We start from the raw sequence: 23,171 nt of genomic DNA on the forward strand, positions 1-23,171 counted from the left end.
ATAAATGGTAGCATAGATGCTAGGAGGGAGGGGAACCAATAGCTAGAAGGCAAATGCAGGGTGGAAAGGCCATATTTGCTGTGTACCATTTTGTAACTTTCAAATTTTGGACCAATAGGTAAAAAAGTAGAAACTTGGGGGTTTCTTGGGATAGATCTAGACTCTCAGAAAATAGATAGTAAATTGAAAAATAACACTTACAAATGCACCCAGAAATCAGATTAAGTAAAAAGAGAAAAGGGCAAAAACAAATATGAAGGAGCAGTTGAACTATATGGAAAGTAAAGGGGAGACACAAGTGTCAATAGGTGGACCATTCTAAGAAAATTGGGGCAGTGGCAGAGATGCAATATTTGAAGACCTGATGGCTGAAAAATAGTCCAGAACTGAAAAAAACACACAAGTGTCCAAACTGAAAAGACTCTCTGAGTTATAAGTGAGGAAAAACAAAAACTAGTATCAAACCTGGATACACTAAAATACAACTGGAAAATATGGATAAACAGAAAATCTTAAAAACTACCAGAGAAATTGCCAAAAAACACAAGAGAAATGAAGATCAGACAGAATTCTCATCAGCAACAATCAATCCACGAGGCCGTGGAGTAGTATCTCCAAAGTGCTGAGAGTGAAATGTCATCCTAGAATTTATGCCCCAAATAAACCAGCTCATCCTTCCACCTAACTATTCTGTTTCTAGGTGTATGTTTAGAAAAACCTTGTGATGTGTATATAACAACATGCAATGAGCATTATTCTTTGCCCAAAAAAAACTGAAAACAACATAAGTATACATCTATAGAAGGACGGGTAAATGAACTGTCATGTATATACAATGAAATACCATAGAGCAATTAAACTGAGTCGAGTTAATGTTTCAAGATGGATAATATTGTAAGAAAACCAAGAGTGGCATAACATTTAGTCTACATTTTAAGCATGAAAACAATATTATTTGTAGATACACGTTTACATAGTAAAGTATCAAAAATAATGAGAATAGAGTATATCAATTTTCAGGCTGTAGTTATCTGTGGAAAATAAGAGAGAGGGCTGAGATTCAGGATACCTGGGGGTCTACCATTATATTTCTGATATTTTCTTTATTAGAAAGGCACTGAAGCAAACACAGCAAAACATCCAGATTTGCTATAGAAAAGTGGTAAGTACATGGGAGGAGGGGTCTTTGTATTATTCAGTGGGTTTGACATATGGTACAATTAGGCCCTTGAAGCAGAGAGGTGGATGCGTGTCCATGCCCTGGCTGGACGTGGTGGCCATCTGCATTATGAGGTGTCACGGAGGATGATGCAACAGAAGACTCAGAAGCTTTACAAAATTCCTTCTTCAAGAAGAAACACCCGTGGAGGAAGAAGACATTAAACAAAACAAATTTAAAAACTGTATGTATAGCTTCATGTTTTTAATAAAATAGGAATGAGGACAAATGTTGCTCTTCATCCTACCAGCTGTTTGTTCTTTGGTAGGGGATCATGAGTGGAAAAGCAAAGGCAAGAAGGGCTGCCATGTTTTTTAGAGGTTGCTCTGAAGATGCCAGCGGTAGCACCAGTGGCAGCACTTTGCTATCAGAGGATGAAAACCCTGATACGAATGGGTAGGTAAACACGGCAGAATGGTGTGCCTGAAATTGTAGGTTGTATGTGTTACATCTGTCACTTGTGTCCTGTTCACCTGTTACCTGTTACCTGACAGACAGTGTTTTCCTCCTTTATAGAGAAAATCATTTCCAAATAGTTTCCTTTGAAGGTTTCTCTTGATCACAGTACTTACGCTTGATCACAATACTTCTATGTCAACAGTATCTGGATTAATAACAGCAGACTGGGGACAAGGATTAAGAAAGGAAAGCCATCCTGTTTAAAAGAATGAGCCGCAGCAGCAGGAACTTAAAACCATCCAGATAATTCACTTTTTTTTTTTTTTTTTTTTTTGTCATTGGCCTCGCTTGTATAGTCTTGGTGGTATGCAGAGCTTAGCACCGGGCTCAGGACTCTGGGCACAGAGGGGCATTTATTACATTCTTGGGTGATAATTGACTAAAGACTCTGGTAGGGGATGCATATTTTGAGTGAATCACCCTGTTTCCTCTAGTGAGAACATATGTGGGGATTATTGTAGCAGGGAATCCAAAGACCCTAAACCTATTTAAAAACGCCCTGCCCATGTGCTGCCTGCTGGAAAAACAAAAACTTTATTAGAAAAGCACTGAAGCAAACACGGCAAAACATCCAGATTTGCCATAGAAAAGTGGTAGGTATATGGGGTGGGGGACTTTGTATTATTCAGTTGGTTTGACATATGATACAATTAGGCCCTTGAAGCAGAGAGGCAGATGCGTGTCCATGCCCTGGCTGGGCGTGGTGGCCATCTGCATTATGAATGGTGATGAAATAACCTTCCTATTGGTAACAATGAAGCACTTGCACAGAAACAAAACTGTCAATAAAAATAAAAGGAATACTACAAAGTTATTAGTACAAGTAGAGCAGCATTTCAAAATTACAGTAATAACAAAATATGCTTGCCCCAAATGGCAGAATCCCACTGGCTGGGCGAAGGCACCGAAGGAATTTTGCAATGCAGAGCCTGGCAGCAAGTTTTCTAGTAGAAAAAAAAAATAACACTGGAATTAATCTTTGGTAAATATGGTAATGTGATAATTTTCATTTAATGCAGCCCACCAGAAGAGCTCTTATAGACCACAATTGACCTATGAACAACTTTTTTATACAGTGGACCCCTTACCGCTCTCCACATCTCCAATAATAGTTAAAAGGAAGAGGTTTCAGAATATACTTCCCTGGAGGGAAGAGAGTTAAGAAAATTCTCTTCTTAGTTGCTTTCCACACTGTCTCACACTCTTGGATGGCTAATAGGCATGACTGCTTTATGTAGGGGAGATAAGCTACTTAAAGATTCTGTTCCGGGAGAATTAGGTGGCCCACTCTAGTGAATACAGTTAACAAATGATCCATCTTAATGTGATTTTTCGTATGTTTTAAGTAGAAATTTTTAGTTTGCCAACTTGTAATACTTTATCCAGAAGTTTACAACTTTCACCTTAGTTTAATGTGATCATTTTAGCTTCCCTCCCCATCCGCCCTTTAGGGCTTTTTAAAAGGTTGGATGTGAAAAGGTTATCATTACAACCACTTTGTAAAACTGAGCAAAATCTACTGCAACGGATTAAGCATGTATCCTATGACCCAGCAATGCCTCTCTTGAGAATATACTTAAATGAAATACATACTTGTCTTCATCAAAAACCATGTACAAGAATGTTCATAGCTGCATTGCTTGTAGTAATATTTATAACTCCATTGTTTATCATAGCCCCGAACACCCATCAATGTTAGGATGGATAACCACATGGTATATTCACACAATGAAATACTATACAGTTATAAGAATGAATGAACCACAGCTATGCACAACAGCACAGTTGACTCTCACAGACATAAGGCTGGGAACAGGAGGCAGACAGATAGGGCCCATACCTGAATGGGTCCATTTATAGATGGTTCAAACCCAGCAAACCTACTTAATGGGGATAGAGCTCAGGAGAGCAGGTACCTTCAGAGGTGGGAGGTATAGGGTTGATGAGGGCACAAGATGGGCTTCCGATGGGCTTGGTGTATTTATCTGCTCGGGCTGCAACAATAAATACCACAGACTTGGTGGCTGAAACAACAGAAATTTATTTTCTCGCAGTTTTGGAGGCTAGGAAGTCCAAGATTCCAGCTGATTTGGTCTCTGGTGAAGGCTTTCTTCCTGGATTGCCTTCTCACTGTGTCCCCATGTGACCTTTCTTCTGACTGCACAAAGAGGGAAAAAGTTCTAGTCTCTCTTCCACCTCTTCTAAGGACAACAATCCTGCTAGTTTAGAGTCCCACTGATAACCTCTTTTACCCTTAATTAGCAATTAAAGACCCTATCTCTAAATACAGTAACAATGAGGGTAGGGCTTCAACAAATGAATGTGTGTGTGGTGTGTGTTTGTGTTGGGAGGAGGAGTGCAATTCAGTCCACGGAACTGAGTGTGCTCAATTTCCAGTCCTGGGTGAGGTTTCATGGATGTGTTCATTCTGTGAAGCATCACTGGGCTGTACAATTATACAGAAAAGAACACAAATCGTATTTGTATAGCATACTATACTTCAACACAGAGTAGGAAAAAAGGTCATGATGACTTCAAAGAATTTTATCAGATATTTGTTAATTGTCATAGTTTTTTATCTTAATACCGAATTTCCATAAAATTAGAGCCTGATTTTTCTTCTTTTTCTTTTTTCGTAGCTAATTCTACATTTGAGACCTCTAGAAAACTGCCTTTGTTTTTTTCTTATAAGCATTTTAAGAATATAAATAGACGTATACTAGCATAAGCATTGCATATGTGAAAGCGAGAGGTATGACTAAATCTATGTGCTCACATATATGCTGGTAAGTGTGTATCATCACGAAAATGATCTCTTGATTTAAAAAATAGTGGATTGGAAATTAAAGTAATTCATAGACTCAACCTAGATTAAGCAAGAATGAGAATAAGTAAGTTTGTTGACTTGGGAGTAGTGGCTAAAGTCCAAGTTAAATGCATGATGTTGTTAAATTCTTTTTCTAATCATTGTTTTTATTCTTTTAGGGTAACTCGATCATGGAAGATTATTCTAAGTACGATGTTTACATTGACTTTTCTTCTTGTAGGTAAGTCTTCCTAAGTAATGATCCTTAAAAACCATTTCTCTATATGTCTACCTGGTGAGAGAGATCTCAACAGAATGACTCATATTTGTAAATAAATGCCACGGAAAGTGCTGGAGGTGACCTGCACATTATCAAAGCTTTTTTGTTTGTTTTTTATTTCTGATTGTAAAGGTAATATTGGCTTTTAAATAGAAAATTTAGAAAGGACCTTCTTTTCTTTTAGAATTGTGGTTTGCTTTTTGCAAATTTTGTAGTCATATATGTTGCTTTAAAGGTAAGGATTTCTAATATATTTATTGCAAACATATTATACATTTTACCTTTTCTAAATTTAAGTGACTGCACTTGGGAGGTTTTGACAACCAGAGACTGTTGCTCATCACACAGTTCCCCAAAAAATCATTGCAGAATGTGCAGTGTGTAGTTTCATATTGAGAAATATCACAATCCACAACCCCTAGCACACTGGAAATTTGTTATTTAATATATTGACAACTTAAGGCATGGATCTCGCATTAAAATCAAAGTTTCAACCCAGTTATTGTTATAAAAAAGATCATAAAGCGTGTGATCTTTCTTATCTGACTTCTTTCACTTAGCATAATGTTTTTAAGGTTCATCCATATCCTAGCATGTTCTTCATTCCTTTTTGTAGCTAAATAATATTTCATTGTATGTATATACCACATTTTGTTTATCCATTTACCTATTCATGGACATTTAGAGTGCTTTTATCTTTTGGCTATTGCGAATAGTGATGCTGTGCATAAGTGTGTACATGTGCTTATTTGAACATCTGTTCTCAATTCTTTCAAGTATATACCTAGGAATGAGATTTCTGGGGAGGAACCACCACACTGTTTTCCTCAATGGCTGCACTATTTTACATTCCCACAAGCAGTGTAGGAGGAGTGCTATATTTTGGATATCTGACCTCCCAAATCCCATGTTGAAATCTGACACCCAATGTTGCAGGTGGGAGCCTAATGGAAGGCATTTGGGTCATGGGGACAGATTCCTCATGAATCACTTGGTTACATCCTTGTAGTAATGAGTTGTCACTCTATTAGTTCTTGTGGGAGCTAATTGTTAAAAAGAACCTGACTTCTCCCAACTCTCTCTTGCTCCCTCTCTCACCATGTGGTCTCTGCACATGCTGGCTCCTTTTTGCTTTCCACTATGAGTGAAAGCAGCCAGAGACCCTCACCAGCTGTAGATGCTGGTGCCATGCTTCTTGTACAGCCTATAGAACTGTGAGCCAAATAAACCTCTTTTCTTTATAAATTGCCCAACCTCAGATATTCCTTTACAGCAACCCAAATGGATTAAAACAAGAAGTCCGATTTCTCTACATTTCCACTAACTTTTTTTTTCCTTTTTTTTTTTTTTTTCATTACAGCCATCCTGGTGGATGAAAAGTCATGTTTCATCATGGTTTTATTTCTCTAATGACTAATGATGTCAAGCATCTTTTTATGTGCTTATTGACCGTTTGTATGTGTTCCTTGGAGAAATGTCCATTAAAGTCTTTTGCTCATTTTTGATTAAGTTGTTTGTCCTTTTGTTGTTGAGTTGGAAGAGTTTTTTATGTATTCTAGATACCAAACCCTTCTCCGATATATCACTTGAAAATATTTCTTTCATTCTGGGTTGTCTTTGCACTTTCTTTATACTGTCCTTTGATACACAAAGGTTTGTAATTTTAAGGGTGTCATATCGAAGAACCCATTGCTAAATCTTTTTTGAAGAGTTTTGTGGTTTTAGCTCTTCTAATATTTAGGTAATTGACCCATTTTGAGTTCTTTTTTTATATGATGCAAGGGATCCAACTTCATTTTTTGGCATGTGGAAAGCCTGTTGTCCCAGGACCATTTGCTAAAAATATTACTCTTTCCCTATAGGTATCTTTGAATGCCTTGTCCTCCTTTCCAAAAACTGAATTGGCTATAGTTGAGTTAGTTTATTTCTGGATATTCTAGCCCATTGGTCTATATGTCTATCATTATCCAGTATCATGCTGTTGGGATTTTGATAAAGATTACTTGGAATCTGTGGACAGCTTTAGGTAGTTTTGCCATCTTAGCAATACTTCCAATTCATGAACACAAGTTGTCCTTCCGTTTATTTAGGTCTTCTTTATTTCTTTCAGCCATGTTTTATAAATTTCAGTTTTGATTCTAAAGTAAATCTCTTGTAAGCAGCATGTAGTTGAATCATGTTTTTAAATTCATTCTGCCAGCCTCTGCCTTTTGATTGGAAAGTTTAATCAATTTTCATTTACATTAATTACTAATAAGGAATGACTTACTTCTGCCATTTTTCTATTTTTTAGAAAATCTATACCTTCTATCTTTTTGTTCATTTCCTTCTTTACTGCCTTCTTTTGTGTTTAATTGCTTTGTTGTAGTGTACTGTTTTGATTCTGTTCTCTTTCATTTTGTATTTTTTCTAGATATTTTCTTAGTGGTTACCATGGGGATTTCAACTAAGACCCTACATTTATAACAATATAGTTTAAATTTATACCAAATTAACTTTAATAGAATACAAATACTCTGCTCCTATTCAGCTCTGCTCCTCTTTTTTTTTTCCTCCTTATGATCTGTATTCACTGGGATTTACTCCTCTTTATGTTGTCAGAAATTACATCTTTACACATTGGGTACCCATAAACATAGATGTATAATTATGCTTTATAAATTTGTCTTTTAAATTATGTAGGAAATAAAAAAAGGAGTTACAAACCCAAAACAATAATACTGGTTTCATATTTACCTCTCTATTACCGTTACTGGAGATTTTGATTGCTTCATGTGGCATTGAGTTACTCTCTATGTCCTTTCACTACAGCCTGAAGGAATCCCTGTAGCATTTCCTGAAGGGTTGGTCTAGTGGTAGAGACACCATGAGCTTTTATTTATCTTAGAATATGTTAGTTTTTTCTTCAGTTGGGAGAATAGTTTTCTCATATATAGAACTTTTTTTCTTTTGGCACTTTAAATATGTCATCCCACTCTCTTCTGGCCTCCATGGTTTCTGAAGAAAAAATCAGGTGATAATCCAATGAAGACTTCCTTCTATATGACAAGGCATTGCTCTCTTTCTGCTTTCAAGATTCTCTCTGTGTTTTTGTCTTTCAACAGTTTGATTATAATAGGTTTCAGCATGAGTCTTTTTAAGTTTGTCTTACTTGAAATTTGTTGAGCTTCTTGGATGTGTAGATTCATGGCTTTTTATCAAATTTGGAACTTTTTCAGCTATTATTTCTTTAAATATTATTTTTCTTATTTAGAATTCAAAATTTTTTAAATTTTTGTGGGTACATAGTATATATACTTATGGGGTGCATGAGATGTTTTGATACAGGCATGCAATGTGAAATAATCATATCATGAAGAATGGGGTATCCATCCCCTCAAGCATTTATCCTTTGTGTTGCAAACAATCCAATTACAATCTTTTAGTTATTTTAAAATGTACAATTAAGTAATTTTTTACTGTAGTCACCTATTGTGCTGTCAAATAGTAGGTCTTATTTATTCTTTCTATTTTTTGTACCTATTAACCATCCTCACCTCCTCTGTCTTCAACACTACCCTCCCCAGCTTCTGGTAATCATCATTTTACTCTCTATGTTCATGAGTTTAATTGTTTTAAATTTTAGCTCCCACAAATAAGTGAGAACATGTGATATTTGTCTTTCTGTGTGTGACCTATTTCACTGAACATAATGATCTCCAATTCCATCCATGTTGTTGCAAATAACATTATCTCATTCTTTTTTATGGCTGAGTAGTACACCATTGTGAATATGTACATTTTCTTTATCCATTTATCTGCTGATGGACACTTAGGTTGCTTCCAAATCTTAGCTATTGTGAATAATGCTGCAACAAAAGGGAGTGCAGATATCTCTTTGGCATACTGATTTCCTTTATTTTGGGTATATTCCCAAAGTGGGACTGCTGGATCATATGTTAACTCTGTTTATCATTTTTTGAAGATTCTCCAGACCATTCTGTATAGTGGTTGTACTAATTTACATTCCCACCAACAGTGTATGAGGGCTCTCTTCTCTCCATATCCTCTCCAGCATTTGTTATTGCCTGTCTTTTGGATATAAGCCATTTTAACCGAGGTGAGATAACATCCCATTGTAGTTTTGATTTTCATTTCTCTGACAATCAACGAAACAGGCACCTTTTCATATGCCTGTTTGCCATTTGTGTGTCTTCTTTTGAGAGATGTTTATTTGAATCTTTGGCCCATTTTTAAAATCAGATTATTTAGGGTTCCCCCCCCCCAAAGAGCTATTTGAGCCCCTTATATATTCTTCTTATTAATCCCTTGTCAGATGGGTAGTCTGTAAATATTTTCTCCCATTCTGTGGGTTGTCTCTTCACTTTGTTGATTGTATCCTTTGCTGTCAGAAGCTTTTTAGCTGTGATCTCATTTGTCCATTTTTGTTTTTGTTGCCTGTGCTTGTGGGGTACTGCTCAAGAAATTTTTGCCCAGACCAATAACCTGGAGATTTTCCCCCAGTGTTTTCTTATAGTTGTTTCATAGTCTAAAGTCTTAGATTTAAGCCTTTAATCCATTTTGATTTGATTTTTATATATGGCAGGAGACAGGGGTCTAGTTTCATTCTTCTGCGTATGAATATCTAGTTTTCCCAGCACCATTTATTGAAGAGACCATTTTTTCCCCAGCGTGTGGTCTTGGCACATTTGTTGAAAATGAGTTTTCTGTAGGGGTTCTCTATTCTGTTTCATCAGCCTGTCTCTCTCTTTTTAGGCCAGTACCATGCTGTTTTGGTTACTAAGCTCTGTAGTATAATTTGAAGTCAGGTAATGTGATTCCTCCAATTTTCTTCTTTTTGCTTAGAATAGCTTTGACTATTTGGGGTCTTTTGTGGTTCCGTATAAATTTTAGGGTTGTTTTTTCTATTTCTGTGAAGAATGTCATTGGTATTTTGATAGGGATTGCATTGAATATGTAGATTGCTGTGGGTAGTATGGACATTTAGCAATATTGATCTTCTAATTCATGAACATGAGTTATCTACTTTTTGTGTCCTCTTCAATTTCTTTCATCAGTGTTTTATAGTTTTCATTGTAGAGCTCTTTCACTTCTTTGGTTAATTCCTAGATATTTGATTTTATTTGTGGCTATCGTAAATGAGATTACTTTATTAATTTTTCAGATTGTTCACTGTTGACATATAGAAATGCTACTGATTTTTGTACATTGACTTTGTATCCTGCAACACTGCTAAATTTGTTTATCAGTTCTAATAGTTTTTTTGTGGAGTCTTTAGGTTTTTTCCTAATATAAGATCATATCATCAGCAAGCAAGGATAATTTAACTTCTTTCACTGCAGTTTGGATGCCCTTTCTTTCTTTCTTTCTTTTGTCTGGTTGCTCTAGCTATGACTTCCAGTACTATGTTGAATAGCAGGGTGAAAGTGAGAAACCTTGCCGTGTCCCAGGTCTTTGAGGAAAGGCTTTCAGTTTGTTCCCATTCAGTGTGACACCAGCTATGAATCTGTCTGTCATTCATAGCTTTTATTACATTGAGATGTGTTCCTTCTATACCCAGTTTTTTTATGGTTTTTGTCATGGAGAGATGTTGAATTTTATCCAAATGCTTTTTCAGCATCAGTTGAAAACCATTATATGGCTTTTATCCTTCATTTTATTGATATGGTGTATCACACTGATTGATTTGCACATGTTGAACCATTCTGCGTCCCAGGGATAAATTCCACTTGGTCATGATGGATGATATTTCTAATGTGCTATGGAATTCAGTTTGCTGGTATTTTGTTAAGGGCTTTTGCATCAATATTCATCAGAGATATCGGCCTGTAGTTTTCTTTTCTTTTCTTTTTAATGTGTCTTTGTCTGGTTTTCATATCAGGGTAATACTGGCATTGTAGAATGAGTTTAGAAGTATTCCCTCCTCCTCTCTTTTTCAGAATAGTTTGCATAAGATTGGTATTAGCTCTTCTTTAAGTGTGTGATAGAATTCAGCAGTGAAGCCGTGGGGTCCTGGGCTTTTCTTTACTGGGAGATTTTTTATTATGGCTTCGATCTCATTACCTTTTATTGGTCTGTTCAGGTTTTGAATTTCTTTCTGGTTCAATCTTGATAGATTGTATGTGTCTAGTAATTTGTCCATTTCTTCTAGATTTTCCAATTTATTGGCATACAGTTGTTCATAGTAGCTAGTAATGATCCTTTAAATTCACGCCATACCAGTTTTAACGTCTCCTTTATTATTTCTAATTTCATTTGTATCTTCTCTTTTTTTTTTTCTTAATCTGGTTAAAGGTTTGCCAATTTCGTTTAATTTTTCTAAAAACCTTTGTCCCATTGATCTTTTGTATTGTTTACTTCAATTTTATTTATTTCTGATCTTATCTTTATTATTTCTTTTCTTCTACTCATTTTGGGTTTGGTTTGCTCTTGCTTATCTAGTTCTTTAAGGTACATCATTAGGTCATTTATAGTATGTTTTTCCTCTTTTTCAATATAGGCACTTAGAGCTATAATATTCCCTCCTAGTACGTCTTTTGCTGTATCCCATAGGTTTTGTTTATTTCTTCAAATATTCTTTCTGCCCCTTTCTCTCTTTCTCTCTCTCTCCTGTTACAACACACGCACAATGCATATGTTGATCAACTTCATGGTGTCTGATAGGTCTCTTGGGCTCTGTTCACTTTTCACTTTTTTCTTTCTGTTCACAGACTCAATAATTTCAACAGCTCTATCTTTAAGTTAACTGATTCTTTCATCTGCCTTCAATAGACTGTTGAGCCCTTCGAGTAAGTTCTTCATTTTAGTTATTCCTCTTTCAGCCTCAGAATTTATATTTGGTTTCTTTCATAATTTATTTTTATCAATATTCTCATTTTATTCATACATAATCTTCCTGGTTTCCTTTAGTTTTTTGTCCATGGTTTCCTTTAGTTTTCGAACATATGTAGAATAGCTGATTTAAAGTTTTTGTCTCATCATTCCAATGTCAGATTCCTCAGGGATGGTTTCTGCATTTTCTCCTTTTAAATGGGCCATACTTTCCTGTTTTATTGTATGCCATGTGATTTTGTAAATTGAGCATTTTAATATTATAATTAACAACTCTAGAAATCAGATTTTCCTATTTCCCAGGGTTTGCCTGCTGTTGCATGTTGAGGGCTGCAATCACTTGTTTGTTTAGTAACATTTTCAAACAATATATTTTTTTTCTTTTTTGAGACGGAGTCTTGCTCTGTCACCAGGCTGGAGTGCAGTGGCATGATTTCAGCTCACTGCAACCTCCACCTCCCAGGTTCAAGCAATTCTCCTGTCTCAGTCTCCCGAGTACCTGGGACTACAGGCGAGTGCCACCAAGCCCAGCTAATTTTTGTACTTTTAGTAGAGACAGGGTTTCACCATGTTGGCCAGAAAGGTCTCGATCTCTTGACTTCATGATCCGCCCACCATGGCCTCCCAAAACTATTTTTAAGACTGTATTTCTTGTCGTATATGTTTACTATTCCACTATCTCAGTGGTTAGCCACTGATTTAACACATATTTCCTTGAATTCCTGAATCCAGAGAGAGAGAGAGAAACGGAGACAGAGAGATTACTCTCTCAGTCTTTGCAGCTTGGCTCTAAGCTGGGACACTCCTTCAAGACTAAACCAGGCCACCTACAACTCTGCCTTAGCCTTCACTTCCTGCTTATACACAATCTACAGATCCACCAGAGGTGCAACCCAGTATCTTCTTGAGGTCATTTATGAACATGTATCCAGTCCTAGAAATGCACATTACATTCTCTCTTTCCTAGTATATGATGCAGCAGTCCTTCTGATCCCTTTTTCCAGCAAGAGACTGCCTCTTTATTCATGGGCCTTTGGGTCTGTCTGCCGCTTCCATCATCTACTGTCTTTTGTCCCAGTTGGGCTTGGGCAGTGTGTCTTTGAAGTTTTTCAATAGATATTGCCACTTCCTAGAAAGCTATGGGAGTGGAATAAACACAGGTCAGTTTCTGTGCCAGCCCCTCAGGGAACCACTAGATGGGTCAAAAAACATTGCCAAGGTATAAGAACAAGGTCTATATTAAAGGGATGTGAAATGCTGTTCCTATAGTTGCCACCACCAGGTTGGGAAATGGAAGATCATAGTCAGGTAAACAAAAATGCCACATGATCTGTTTCTAGAAACTAGCCCCCCTATCCTTAGTTATCTGGCTGCTGTAGGTTTTGGATTAGATTCCAGAGTTCTAAAAAATTTGATTCTGTCAATCTTTACCAGCTATATTGTTTATATGGAGGCTTGATTTTTTGTGTGTACTATTCCACCATTTTCCATGATGTCACCCAAGGATCTGATACTCTTAAGAGTATATATATTTTTCATGTTTAGGGAAATTCTTATGAATACATGTAAAATATTTTATGTTTCCAGAGAAACTCTTTAATCAGAGTTTGTCTTTTCTTTAACAGGACTCCTAAGTCATCAGTGGCTTAAAGAAACAGAGGTTCCTCAGAAATCCAGACAATTATATGCCATAATTGCAGAATATGGCTCAAGGCTTTATAAATATCAGGTGATGTTTTGTTAAGTCATTTTGTATATCACTCACTTGAAGTTTAATATGCTACAAGGCTAGTTCAACTTTCAATATGTTATCTTTGTTTTATATGAGAATATCTAATAAAGTTAATGTAGGAAATGGAATTCTATTAAGTGGTTTCTATGGTTTGATTGTGACCGCCAAACCTCATGTCAAAATTTAATTGCCATTGTAACAGTGTTCAGAGGTAGGACCTTTAAAAAGTGATTGGATCATAAGAGCTCTGAATTAACGCCATTATCATTGGAATGCGAGACTCAACTGAAGAGTGGGCTCCTAATAAAAGGATGAGTTTGGTCCCATTTCTCTCTCTGTCTCACATGTTCCTGTGTCCTTTCATCCTTCTGCCAGGGTAGAATCTTCACCACATGCCAGTGCCATGGTCTCAGTTTTCCAAGCCTCCAGAACTGCAAGCCAAACAAACTTCTGTCGTTTATAAGTTACCCAGGCTGTGGTATTCTGTTATAGCAGCAGAAAACAGACAAAGACAATAGCTTCATAGCTATGACATCCTAAAAATTCTCCACAGTTCCCCAAGAGAATCTCAAGCACAAATAAAATGGCAAATAAATCTTTATCATCAACTTCTGCCCGACACTGCCTGACACCAGACAGGAGTATGGCACTTCCCTTTATCCTGAAGCTAGTTAGATCTAAGTGGGCTTAGACTGAGGCCAGTCATTAAATGTCCTCTTTCTGATCCACCCCACCCCCAGCATTCCAGAATAAGACTTGCCCATCCTATGCTCAGAAACTCAGAAGACTGGAGGGAGGCAGGTGGCAGTGTAACCACCCAAAGGGTTCACCTTGCCTGTTGCCTTGACAGAGCCAATTTATCAAGACAGGAGAATTGCAATAGAGAAAGATTAATTCATGCAGAGCCGGTTGTGCAGAAGACCAGAGTTTTATTATTACTCAAATTAGTCTCACCAAGCATTTGAGGATCAAAGTTTTTAAAGATAATTTGGCAGGTAGGGGTTTGGGAATTGGGGAGTGCTGATTGGTCAGGTTGGAGATGGAATCATAGAGGGTCAAAGTGAAGTTTTCTTGCTGTCTTCTGTTCCTGGGTGGGCTGGCAGAACTGGTTGAGTCAGATTACCGGTCTGGGTGGTGTCAGCTGATCCACGCAGTGCAGGGTCTGCAAAATATCTAAAGCACTGATCTCAGGTTTAACAATAGTGATGTTATCCCCAGGAACAATTTGGGGAGGTTCAGACTCCTGGAGCCAGGGGCTGCATGACCCCTAAACTGTAATTTCTAATCTTATAGAGAATTTATTGGTCCTAAAAAGGCAGATTGGTCCCCAAGAAAGAAGCGGGTCTTTTCAGGAAAGGACTATTATCAATTTTGTTTCAGAGTCAAACCATGAACTGAATTCCTTCCCAAAGTTAGTTTGGCCTACTCCCAGGAATGAACAAGGACAGCTTAAAGGTTAGAAGCACAATGGAGTAAGATAGGTCTTATCTCTTTCACTGTCATAATTCCCTCAGTTATCATTTTTGCAAAGATGGTTTCAGCAGAAGCTATGACCAGGTCACTGCTGTTCTGTGGGAAGATGGACAGACATATTGACCTGTCTCCACCAGTATGCTGACCTTTTAACCCATAGTGACTGCAGTGACCCCAGTCAGTGACCTCGGGCCTGACTGATCAGATTCATACTTCATACCCTTTTCGCTGAGGGCCTCTGAAATCTTCTACTTCCCAGTTCCTCCAGCAACTGCCTCATTTCAATGTGTCTTGCCATGTGAAGTCCCCAAAGGGAGGAGACTGCACATGCATGATGCCCATAGCATTCCAGTCCAGTGAGGAAGCCTCCCTGGATGTTCATAGGTTGATGCCCGGGATAACTCCCATCTCAAACGTGCTACTCAGTCTGCATATGTTGACAATCTGTGAGACCCCAGTCTTAGACAAAAGCACAGCCACCTGGGAACCCCACAGAGAGAGTCAGCTCAGATAGCTCCTACTCCACGAGGTCCTCACATCAAAGACTAAGACCAAGCCCATGGGAACTGAAGCTGGATAGTTAGGTCATCACCAGAAAAGCAGAGATCAGCATGCAGAGTGGTCAGTGGTGGCTCCAATTATTGCCAATTTGTGCCTGAGCTTCATTGTGATGGTTAATTTTGTGTGTCAGTTTGATTAGGCCATGGAGCTCAGAGGTTTGGTCAAACACCAGTCTAGATATTTCAGTGAACGTATTTTTTAGATGTGATTAACATCTAAATCTATAGACTAAGTACAGAAGACTACCCTCTACAATGTGGGTTCATCTCATGGTCATTTTAAAGTCTTAAGAATAAAGAATGAGATCCCCCAAGAAAGAAGAGATGTTGTCTCCAAATAGCCTTCAGACTTGAGCTGCAACATCAACTCTTCCCTGGTTCTCCAGCCTGCCAGCCTGCCCTGAAAACTTCAGACTTAGCCCCTTGAGCCAATTCCTCAAAATAAATCTCTCTATATATACATTGACTTGGTTCCGTTTCTCTGGAGAACGCTGACTAATACACTCATAAGTTTATCTGGCAGGTTCTGTTAGTGCCTGAATATTGGGTGCCCCTTTGCCCATAGTCTTCTGCTGCAGATCTTTGCAGGGATGGTTTCTTTCTGAAATTCCAGCTAGCTCAAATGTCTCCTCATCAGACAGGCTTCTGTGACCACCCAAACCACCTGTGACAAAATCCAGGTGTAGATGCATCCCAGTTTGACCCCTGCTTTATCTTAGACACTCATCAATTTCTTTACCAGCTCTCTTTTTGCATTCTCCCCTTTTAACTAAAATGTAATGATCAAGGAGCTTGTCTAGAGCCTAGAAGAGTCCCCAGGTAAATGGAGGCTTAATAAATATATATATAAACAAATAAATAAATAAATAATCTGAGACTAATCACATTTTAAAAAGGCATCCTTCCCTTCTACCTTCCGATTTTAGACTAACCAGCATACTCAACAGCAAATTCAACCCTTTAAAAATGTCTAGCCAGCCCAACACGGTGGCTCATTCCTGTAATCCCAGCACTTTGGGTGCATGAGGTGGGCAGATCACTTGGCTCCAGGAGTTCAAGACCAGCCTGAACAACAAAAAAAATCAGCCAGACATGGTGGCGTATACCTGTAGTCCTAGCTACTCTAGAGGCTGAGGTGGCAGGATCACTTGAGCCTGGGAGGTTGAGGCTGCAGTCAGCTGTGCTTGTGCCACTGCACTCCAGTCTGGGTGATAAAGAAAGACTCTGTCTCAAAATATAAAATAAAATGTCTATGGCCGTGTTTCTAAGGACGGTATTTTTCGTGAGGTTGAAGTTGAACTATGATCATTTAATTTTTGACCAGTGTTAACCTGGTTTTCACATAGACAAGCACACTGTCAGAAACCACTGGAGACTGATTGTAACTTATTTCTATGTGAGTTCTTTATAAATCCCAAGCTACATGAAGTAGACGCTGTTTATCAATCTCCTGAGCTCAAGCGATTACAGGCATGAAACACTGCACTCGGCCAGTAATAGATTTTAAATATGCTCCCTTGCCTTTAGATATTATTTTATAATGACATTTAATGGATGATAAAATATTCCAATGAATATTTTCAATGAATACTTATTTCTAAACAATTGGATTGTCTCTAATTTTTTAAATATTATAAACATAAACATCCTATGGCTTAATCAATTTGCCTCTCATTGATTACCTACTTAGGATAAACCCTTAAAAGAAAAATAAGTAAAGAATATTTATAATTTTTAGGTGACTTTGTTTTCATATGGAATCCTAACGATTTGATATTACTTTTCAAAAAGCTGGATATATCGCCCCATATTCCACCATGGGGAACAGGATAATGGTAATAATTATGCCTCAGAAGGGATCCTAAGAACACTAAATATATATTACACTTTATCCTCGAAATTACCTTTCAGTAAGAGTATTACTAAATCCATTTATAGATTAGGAAGCTGGATCAGCACAGTGAAGGAAGGCAGCCTGTGGTCACACCACTGCATATTCCAGAGCTGAAATAGTCCTCCCTGAGGATCCAGATTTTGTTGAGACTGGGCCTGCCATTCAGACTAAGACTTTGCTCACTGCTACACTGAGAACAAAATTTTATTGTCACATGCCACTTTCAAATCACCAGCACAGTCTTAATCCATTTGTGCTATTATAACAAAATGCCATAGACCGGGTGGCTTATAAACAACAGAAATGTGTTTCTCACAGTTCTAGAGGCTGTGAAGTCCAAGATCAAGGCATGAGTATTCTATGTTTAATGAGAGCTTTCTTGTGTCTTCAAGTGGCAGAAGGTCAAAGGGCAAAAAGGGCCTAAACTACTTCCTTTGAGCTTTTTATTAAAAGCACTAATGCTATTCACATGGTTGATACCTTCATGACTTAATCACTCCCCAAAATACCCTTCCTCTTAACACCAACACAATGGGGATTAAGTTTCAACATGAATTTTGGAAGAAACATAGATAGATATTCAAGCCATAGCAATCACAGTCGTTAGTTCAAGACAAATGACTTCAAATTTCTTACTCCAATATTTAATTGGTTTCTATCTTAAAACCTGTATTAAGCAGCAAGCTTAGTTATTTACGCAGGACATAGTCTGTCATCTCTATAGTTTGTAGGATTCACCTTGAAGTTATATGGTTTAAAATTAGATATCTTATGGGACTTCACTGAGAAAAAATTTTAATGACCATGTAAGAAATTTGTTAACACATCATTGAATTTATCCTGGTTCAAATTACTTCAGCCATGTTCCAAGGCATAAAGCTTTGGGTCTCAGTCAACATTATCTGGAAACAAACAAACAAACAAAAAACAAATAAGACTGGGCTTTGCCCATGGCTATTTCTTTGCCAGCCTCTACCTGATGCTTTCATATCTCAGGAGGGTGTAAATTGACAGCACATGCAGACAGACCCTACCTTAATCCATGGTTAGGATAGGGCACAGGGGCTTTGTTGCTGAAAACAATATCCCTGGAGGCTGTGTCCTCTTAATGAGTGCTTTGGACATTTTCACATCTGATGAGGCTTTCCCTGAGGTAGGCTTTGTCATGAGGCCAACAGCCTACAGGGAGGGATGTTTTAGGAAGGTTCCTAGGACACTGAACCCCCATCTCATTGCCAGAAATGTTGCAGAAAGATCATCAACTATACACAAAGCAGCCTTTATAACACTTTTGATTTTCTTTTTTCACATTGTGGATGTGGTAAATTTTGGTCATTGGCCTGCCCGCTTTCCCACCCATTTGGTTGCTGTGATGCTCTGAAACAAATTTATAGCCCACAGCGAATAACTTTCAAGAATTTCAGGCACGAGTAGGTTCCAACCTCATCCTTCTTGCGTTACCTTACTTTTCCAATCTTTATTTTATCGTCACTTTGACTTCCTCACTTACTGTTTTGTCCTACATATTCTTATACTATATATGTTCCTATAGTAGAACTTGCCTGAAATGCTTTTGGGAATGAGGCAAAATAAAAATGTTTTTAAAATTGTGAAAAATTTTATTTTTCAAGGAACTCTCAAGTTCATTTATCAGCAAACTAATTGAGGAGTGTTTTCTATATGTTATTTTATGGCTAGAACAGAAAAAAGAAACAAATTGAAAACACTGCTCCTACTGACAGGGAACTTGCTCAAACACAATGTGAAAAACTAGAAGTGAGAATATCTACCAATGATAAGCTCCCGAATTCACATCCTTTTCAAAATAAAAATGATGAGGAGAACATATAAGAAGTGTAATTGCTCAGAACAAAAGTAAGGCAATATTTTTCCATGTGTCACACTACATTCCATTCTGACACCATTCTCACACATGACGCAACAGCACCATACAAGATACAACACATTTATAGTATGTGGCACTATTTTGGGCAGAGCAAACTGATAAAAAGCCAGTCTTTGAAACAGAAAAGCAGGCTAATCACTGGATAAAGATGGAGCATTATTTCCCAGATAACACATTGATGGTCACTGTAGGAGACTGAAAGGTGATCCCCAAAAAGATATGTCTACCTCCTGACCCCCAGAACCTGGGAACATGACCTTTATTTGGGAAAAAGGTCTTTGCAGATGTAATTAAGTTTCTTGATATCAAATTGTCCTAGATTACTCAGATGGATCCTAAATACAATGACAGGGATCTCTTTAGGAGACTTACAGAGGACAGAGACACAGAGAGGAGAAGAGGAGACCACATAAAGGCAGAGGCAGAGACTGGAGCGATGTAGCCACAAGCCTAGGAGTGCCCAGAGCCACCAGAAGTTAGAAAAGGCAAGAAACAGAATCTCCCTGAGGACCTTCATAGGAGCGTAACCATGTAGACACGTTGACCTCATGCTTCTGACCTCCGGAACAGCAACAGAATAAATTTCCATTGTTTCAAGCCACCTCATTTGTGGTCATGTGTGTCAAGAGCCCCAGGAAACTCATAGGGTCTCTTTGAGTTCTCTGTTGGGCACCTGAAGTATGAGCTTTGTTGCTACAAGAAAGTGATCATTAAAGGCAGAGGTGTCTGCTTCCCAACCTGGCAGGGAGAGTATGTGGATGAGACAAAATTCTGGAAACTGCTGTGGGAATCCTCCAAGATTTAAGTTTAAACCCAAGGGAATTGGTTGCTTGGGTCAGACTTCGTTTTCACACTTATCATTCCTCCACTCCGATCTACATTATTTTCTTGGCACGTAGTCAAAGATACTGCCTCTTAATTGATAAATCACTTGAGTAAAACATGTCAGGGTAGGGGAGTTCCAGATATAAAGAAAGGATGTCAGGAGCCATCCGTTCATGGGCATTGTTGACTATTTTTCCTAGAATTCTCTGGGGAAGAGATCTCCCTTCCACATTTGTCCTCCCCTTCTCACCAGCTTGTCCACTCAGTTGGCTTCTGAGCCCTTCAAGATTGGTGCCCCAAGGTGCTCTCTTTTGCCCTCCTTCCTCTGTTGATAATATTATTGACCTTCTCCAACCATCCCATGTTGGAATAGAGGCTGTGCATGTGTGCATATGTGAGTATGCATGTGTGCATATGAGCATGGGCATAAGTGTGTATGAGTGTGTATGTGGAGTGTGTGTGTTTGTGTGTGTGTGTCTCATGCTGGGTAAAGACAGATGGGAAGAGAGTGCAGGGCTTTGGAGGCTCCCAGGCTAATGACTTGTAGGGCATTTGAAATGTGAGCACCCTTAGCCGGGTGCAGTGGCTCACGCCTGTAATCCCAGCACTTTGGGAGGCCAAGGCGGGCGGATCACGAGGTCAGGAGATCAAGACCATCCTGGCTAACACGGTGAAGCTCTGTCTCTACTAAAAATACAAAAAAAATTAGCCGGGCATGGTGGTGGGTGCCTGTAGTCCCAGCTACTTGGGAGGCTGAGGCAGGAGAATGGCGTGAACCCAGGAGGCGGAGCTTGCAGTGAGCTGAGATGGTGCCACTGCACTCCAGCCTGGGTGACAGAGCAAGACTCCGTCTCAAAAAAAAAAAAAAAAAAAAATGTGAGCACCCAACCAACCACCGTCATCTGTGGCAGGGCCTGGAAGACACACAGCAGGATGAGCTGAGGAACATAGAGGTGCTGGCCACCCAGGCCCAAGGTCTTCTCAGTGACAGGAAGAGGCGGCTAGGCCATTCCCCCATTCTAGGAGAGGAACAGGCAGCACAGTAGCCTGGTACTGCAGACTAGAGTGCTGCCTGCATTCTGGCATCCTCTATCTCTCCAGTGTTTATGTCTTCCCTGACCACCTCCACAGCAGAAAGTCCTCTGAAGGCAAACGTTGTGTCCAAACGGTAATTTTACCTTTTCCTGGTTTCTTGTCTTAGTTTGGTAACCACCAAGACCATCCACACCAGAGACTATCTATACCACACATGTCACCAATGTTAGATACATTTCTGCAATTTTCTGATTGTGATGGCCAGTCTAGCCCAAAAGTAATCACATCCCTTTCTTATTTGTAAGTGGGAGTCTCCCTCCTTGTTCAGGAACAAGCCCAAAGAGCTCAGCATGCCCTCTAATGTCGCCACGTGCTCCTTGGGTTTTTCCACATTCACCAGGGGCGCCTCTCCCCTTTGTCTTCCCTTCCCTCTCTTCCTCCTCCCTCTATTTTTTCCTCTTCCAACCTCACTCTCTCCTCCCCATCAGACTGTGTTCAGGCCTTTACAGTCTTAAGAAACAGGAAATGATGTGCCCAACCAAGAGTTCCTGTTGAATGTCACTCATTAAATAGATTTGCATTACCTCATCTCCTTCAAATACATTCATGAGGTACAGATGAGGCTGGGAAAGAGGCAGGCCACTCAGAGGATGCTCCTGAGTTCCAGCCAGCACATCTATATATCAGGAGTCAACGTGCTATTTATTTCCCCTTTCTGAGGAAAAAAAAAAAAAAAACTCTACTTGAATAAGCAGAATTCAGAATGATTTATCTTTTTCTGTTGTTTTCAGGCCAGACTTCGTATGCCTAAAGAGCAACTGGAACTTTTAAAGTGAGTGAGATTTTTTTTGCTATGTGTCTCTTTTTGGTGTGATTTCAAATACTGAAATGTTTTTGTACAAAAAAGCATAAGAAAGAAAAGCTACTCCCTGAAATAACTCAAAATTTCACTCCCAGAAATAACTATTATTAATAGTTAATGATGTCATTCTTAGCATTTCTCTATGTATATATGCAGATGGAAAGAAAGGAGGAAGAAAAAGAAAAAAAGAAGATAGAAAAGATTAAAGGGTTAGAGGTGAATTAATCTACTCCTGCTGTGTTTAGTATTAAAAATAGTACATTTATTGTTATTTGGATTTCTCAGAAGAAGGAAACAACCCAATTAAAGTTGCCTCCTCTCACTTGTGCATCTACATAATTTAAAATTTTAAACACCAAACAGTAACATTTTTAGTACTTTAGAAAATTACTTGCCCCTTTATATATTTCTACTTCTATGGAGCATTCCTTAACAAAATACACACTGAGGTGTGCTTTCCATGTTATTTATGATAATTAAAAATGGAAAACAACCCTATAAGAAAAATAGACCAATGGTTAACTACATTGGAATATATTCATGAAATGAAGAATTATAAAGCCATTTAAATAATTCTAAAATAGGTTTAATCATTTGGAAGTGTAGTGGAGACACAAAATTATAAATATTATTTCTATTTTGTTACTAATTTTTTGCATGGAATAAAAACTGGTAGAAAGTCATTAAAATTTAACAGTGTTTATTTCTTCAAAATGCTTGTTTTTTCCCCAATTTTAAGCATGTATTGTTTTACAAATGGGGGAAAATACTAGATAAGTAGTGTTTATACTTTTTCAGCATAAAGAAATACCTATTCGCTTGACATTTTCTTATTCTCTCTACTAGTCATTTTCGAACTGTAAACACAGAAAACCCATTCTTGGGAAGTAAAATCTTGCATGCTCAGGCTGTCAATCTGGTAACCGGTTGCTGCCCACTGGCTGGATCCCCCAGCACCCCTTGCCCAAGGCACTTCCACTGAACTCAGGCTACGGTTCAAAAGCCACTGCTCTGTACTACACTGGAAATGCAAGGTGTTCCCAGTCGGAAGGAGGGTACCAGGGGGATTCAGGATTCACCTGTGTAATGTCACCCAGCTGGGGGACCAGCAAGGTTGATTGAGCCTTGCCTGTCGTCCTGTGCAGAGCCCGGCCAAGCACTAGGACACCCTCAGCCATGTGACCCCTGGATGGCCTCGGGTTTTTTTTTTAAGTGAAGCATGATGCTTTAGAGAAATGGGTGTGCTCTGCTCTCCCCTCACTCAAGAATGTATATCTTCAACAATATAA

The 23,171-nt window shown here is 38.5% G+C and overlaps 1 protein-coding gene across 1 annotated transcript in view; it reads left to right on the plus strand.

Annotated features, from left to right (window-relative positions):
- Nucleotides 1-998: 998 nt before the first annotated feature.
- The window catches only part of SUN3 (Sad1 and UNC84 domain containing 3), a 47,249-nt gene continuing 25,076 nt past the window's right edge, over nucleotides 999-23,171 (plus strand). The window contains exons 1-5 of the mRNA XM_005549626.4: nucleotides 999-1,403; nucleotides 1,488-1,615; nucleotides 4,664-4,725; nucleotides 13,221-13,324; nucleotides 21,812-21,852. Coding sequence (XP_005549683.2) covers nucleotides 1,494-1,615; nucleotides 4,664-4,725; nucleotides 13,221-13,324; nucleotides 21,812-21,852 — 329 coding nt within the window. The 5' untranslated portion in view covers nucleotides 999-1,403; nucleotides 1,488-1,493. The remainder of the gene's footprint in view (nucleotides 1,404-1,487; nucleotides 1,616-4,663; nucleotides 4,726-13,220; nucleotides 13,325-21,811; nucleotides 21,853-23,171) is intronic.

The sequence above is a fragment of the Macaca fascicularis genome, chromosome 3, assembly GCF_037993035.2.
Source record: "Macaca fascicularis isolate 582-1 chromosome 3, T2T-MFA8v1.1".
In the NCBI taxonomy this organism is placed as follows: Eukaryota; Metazoa; Chordata; class Mammalia; order Primates; family Cercopithecidae; genus Macaca; species Macaca fascicularis.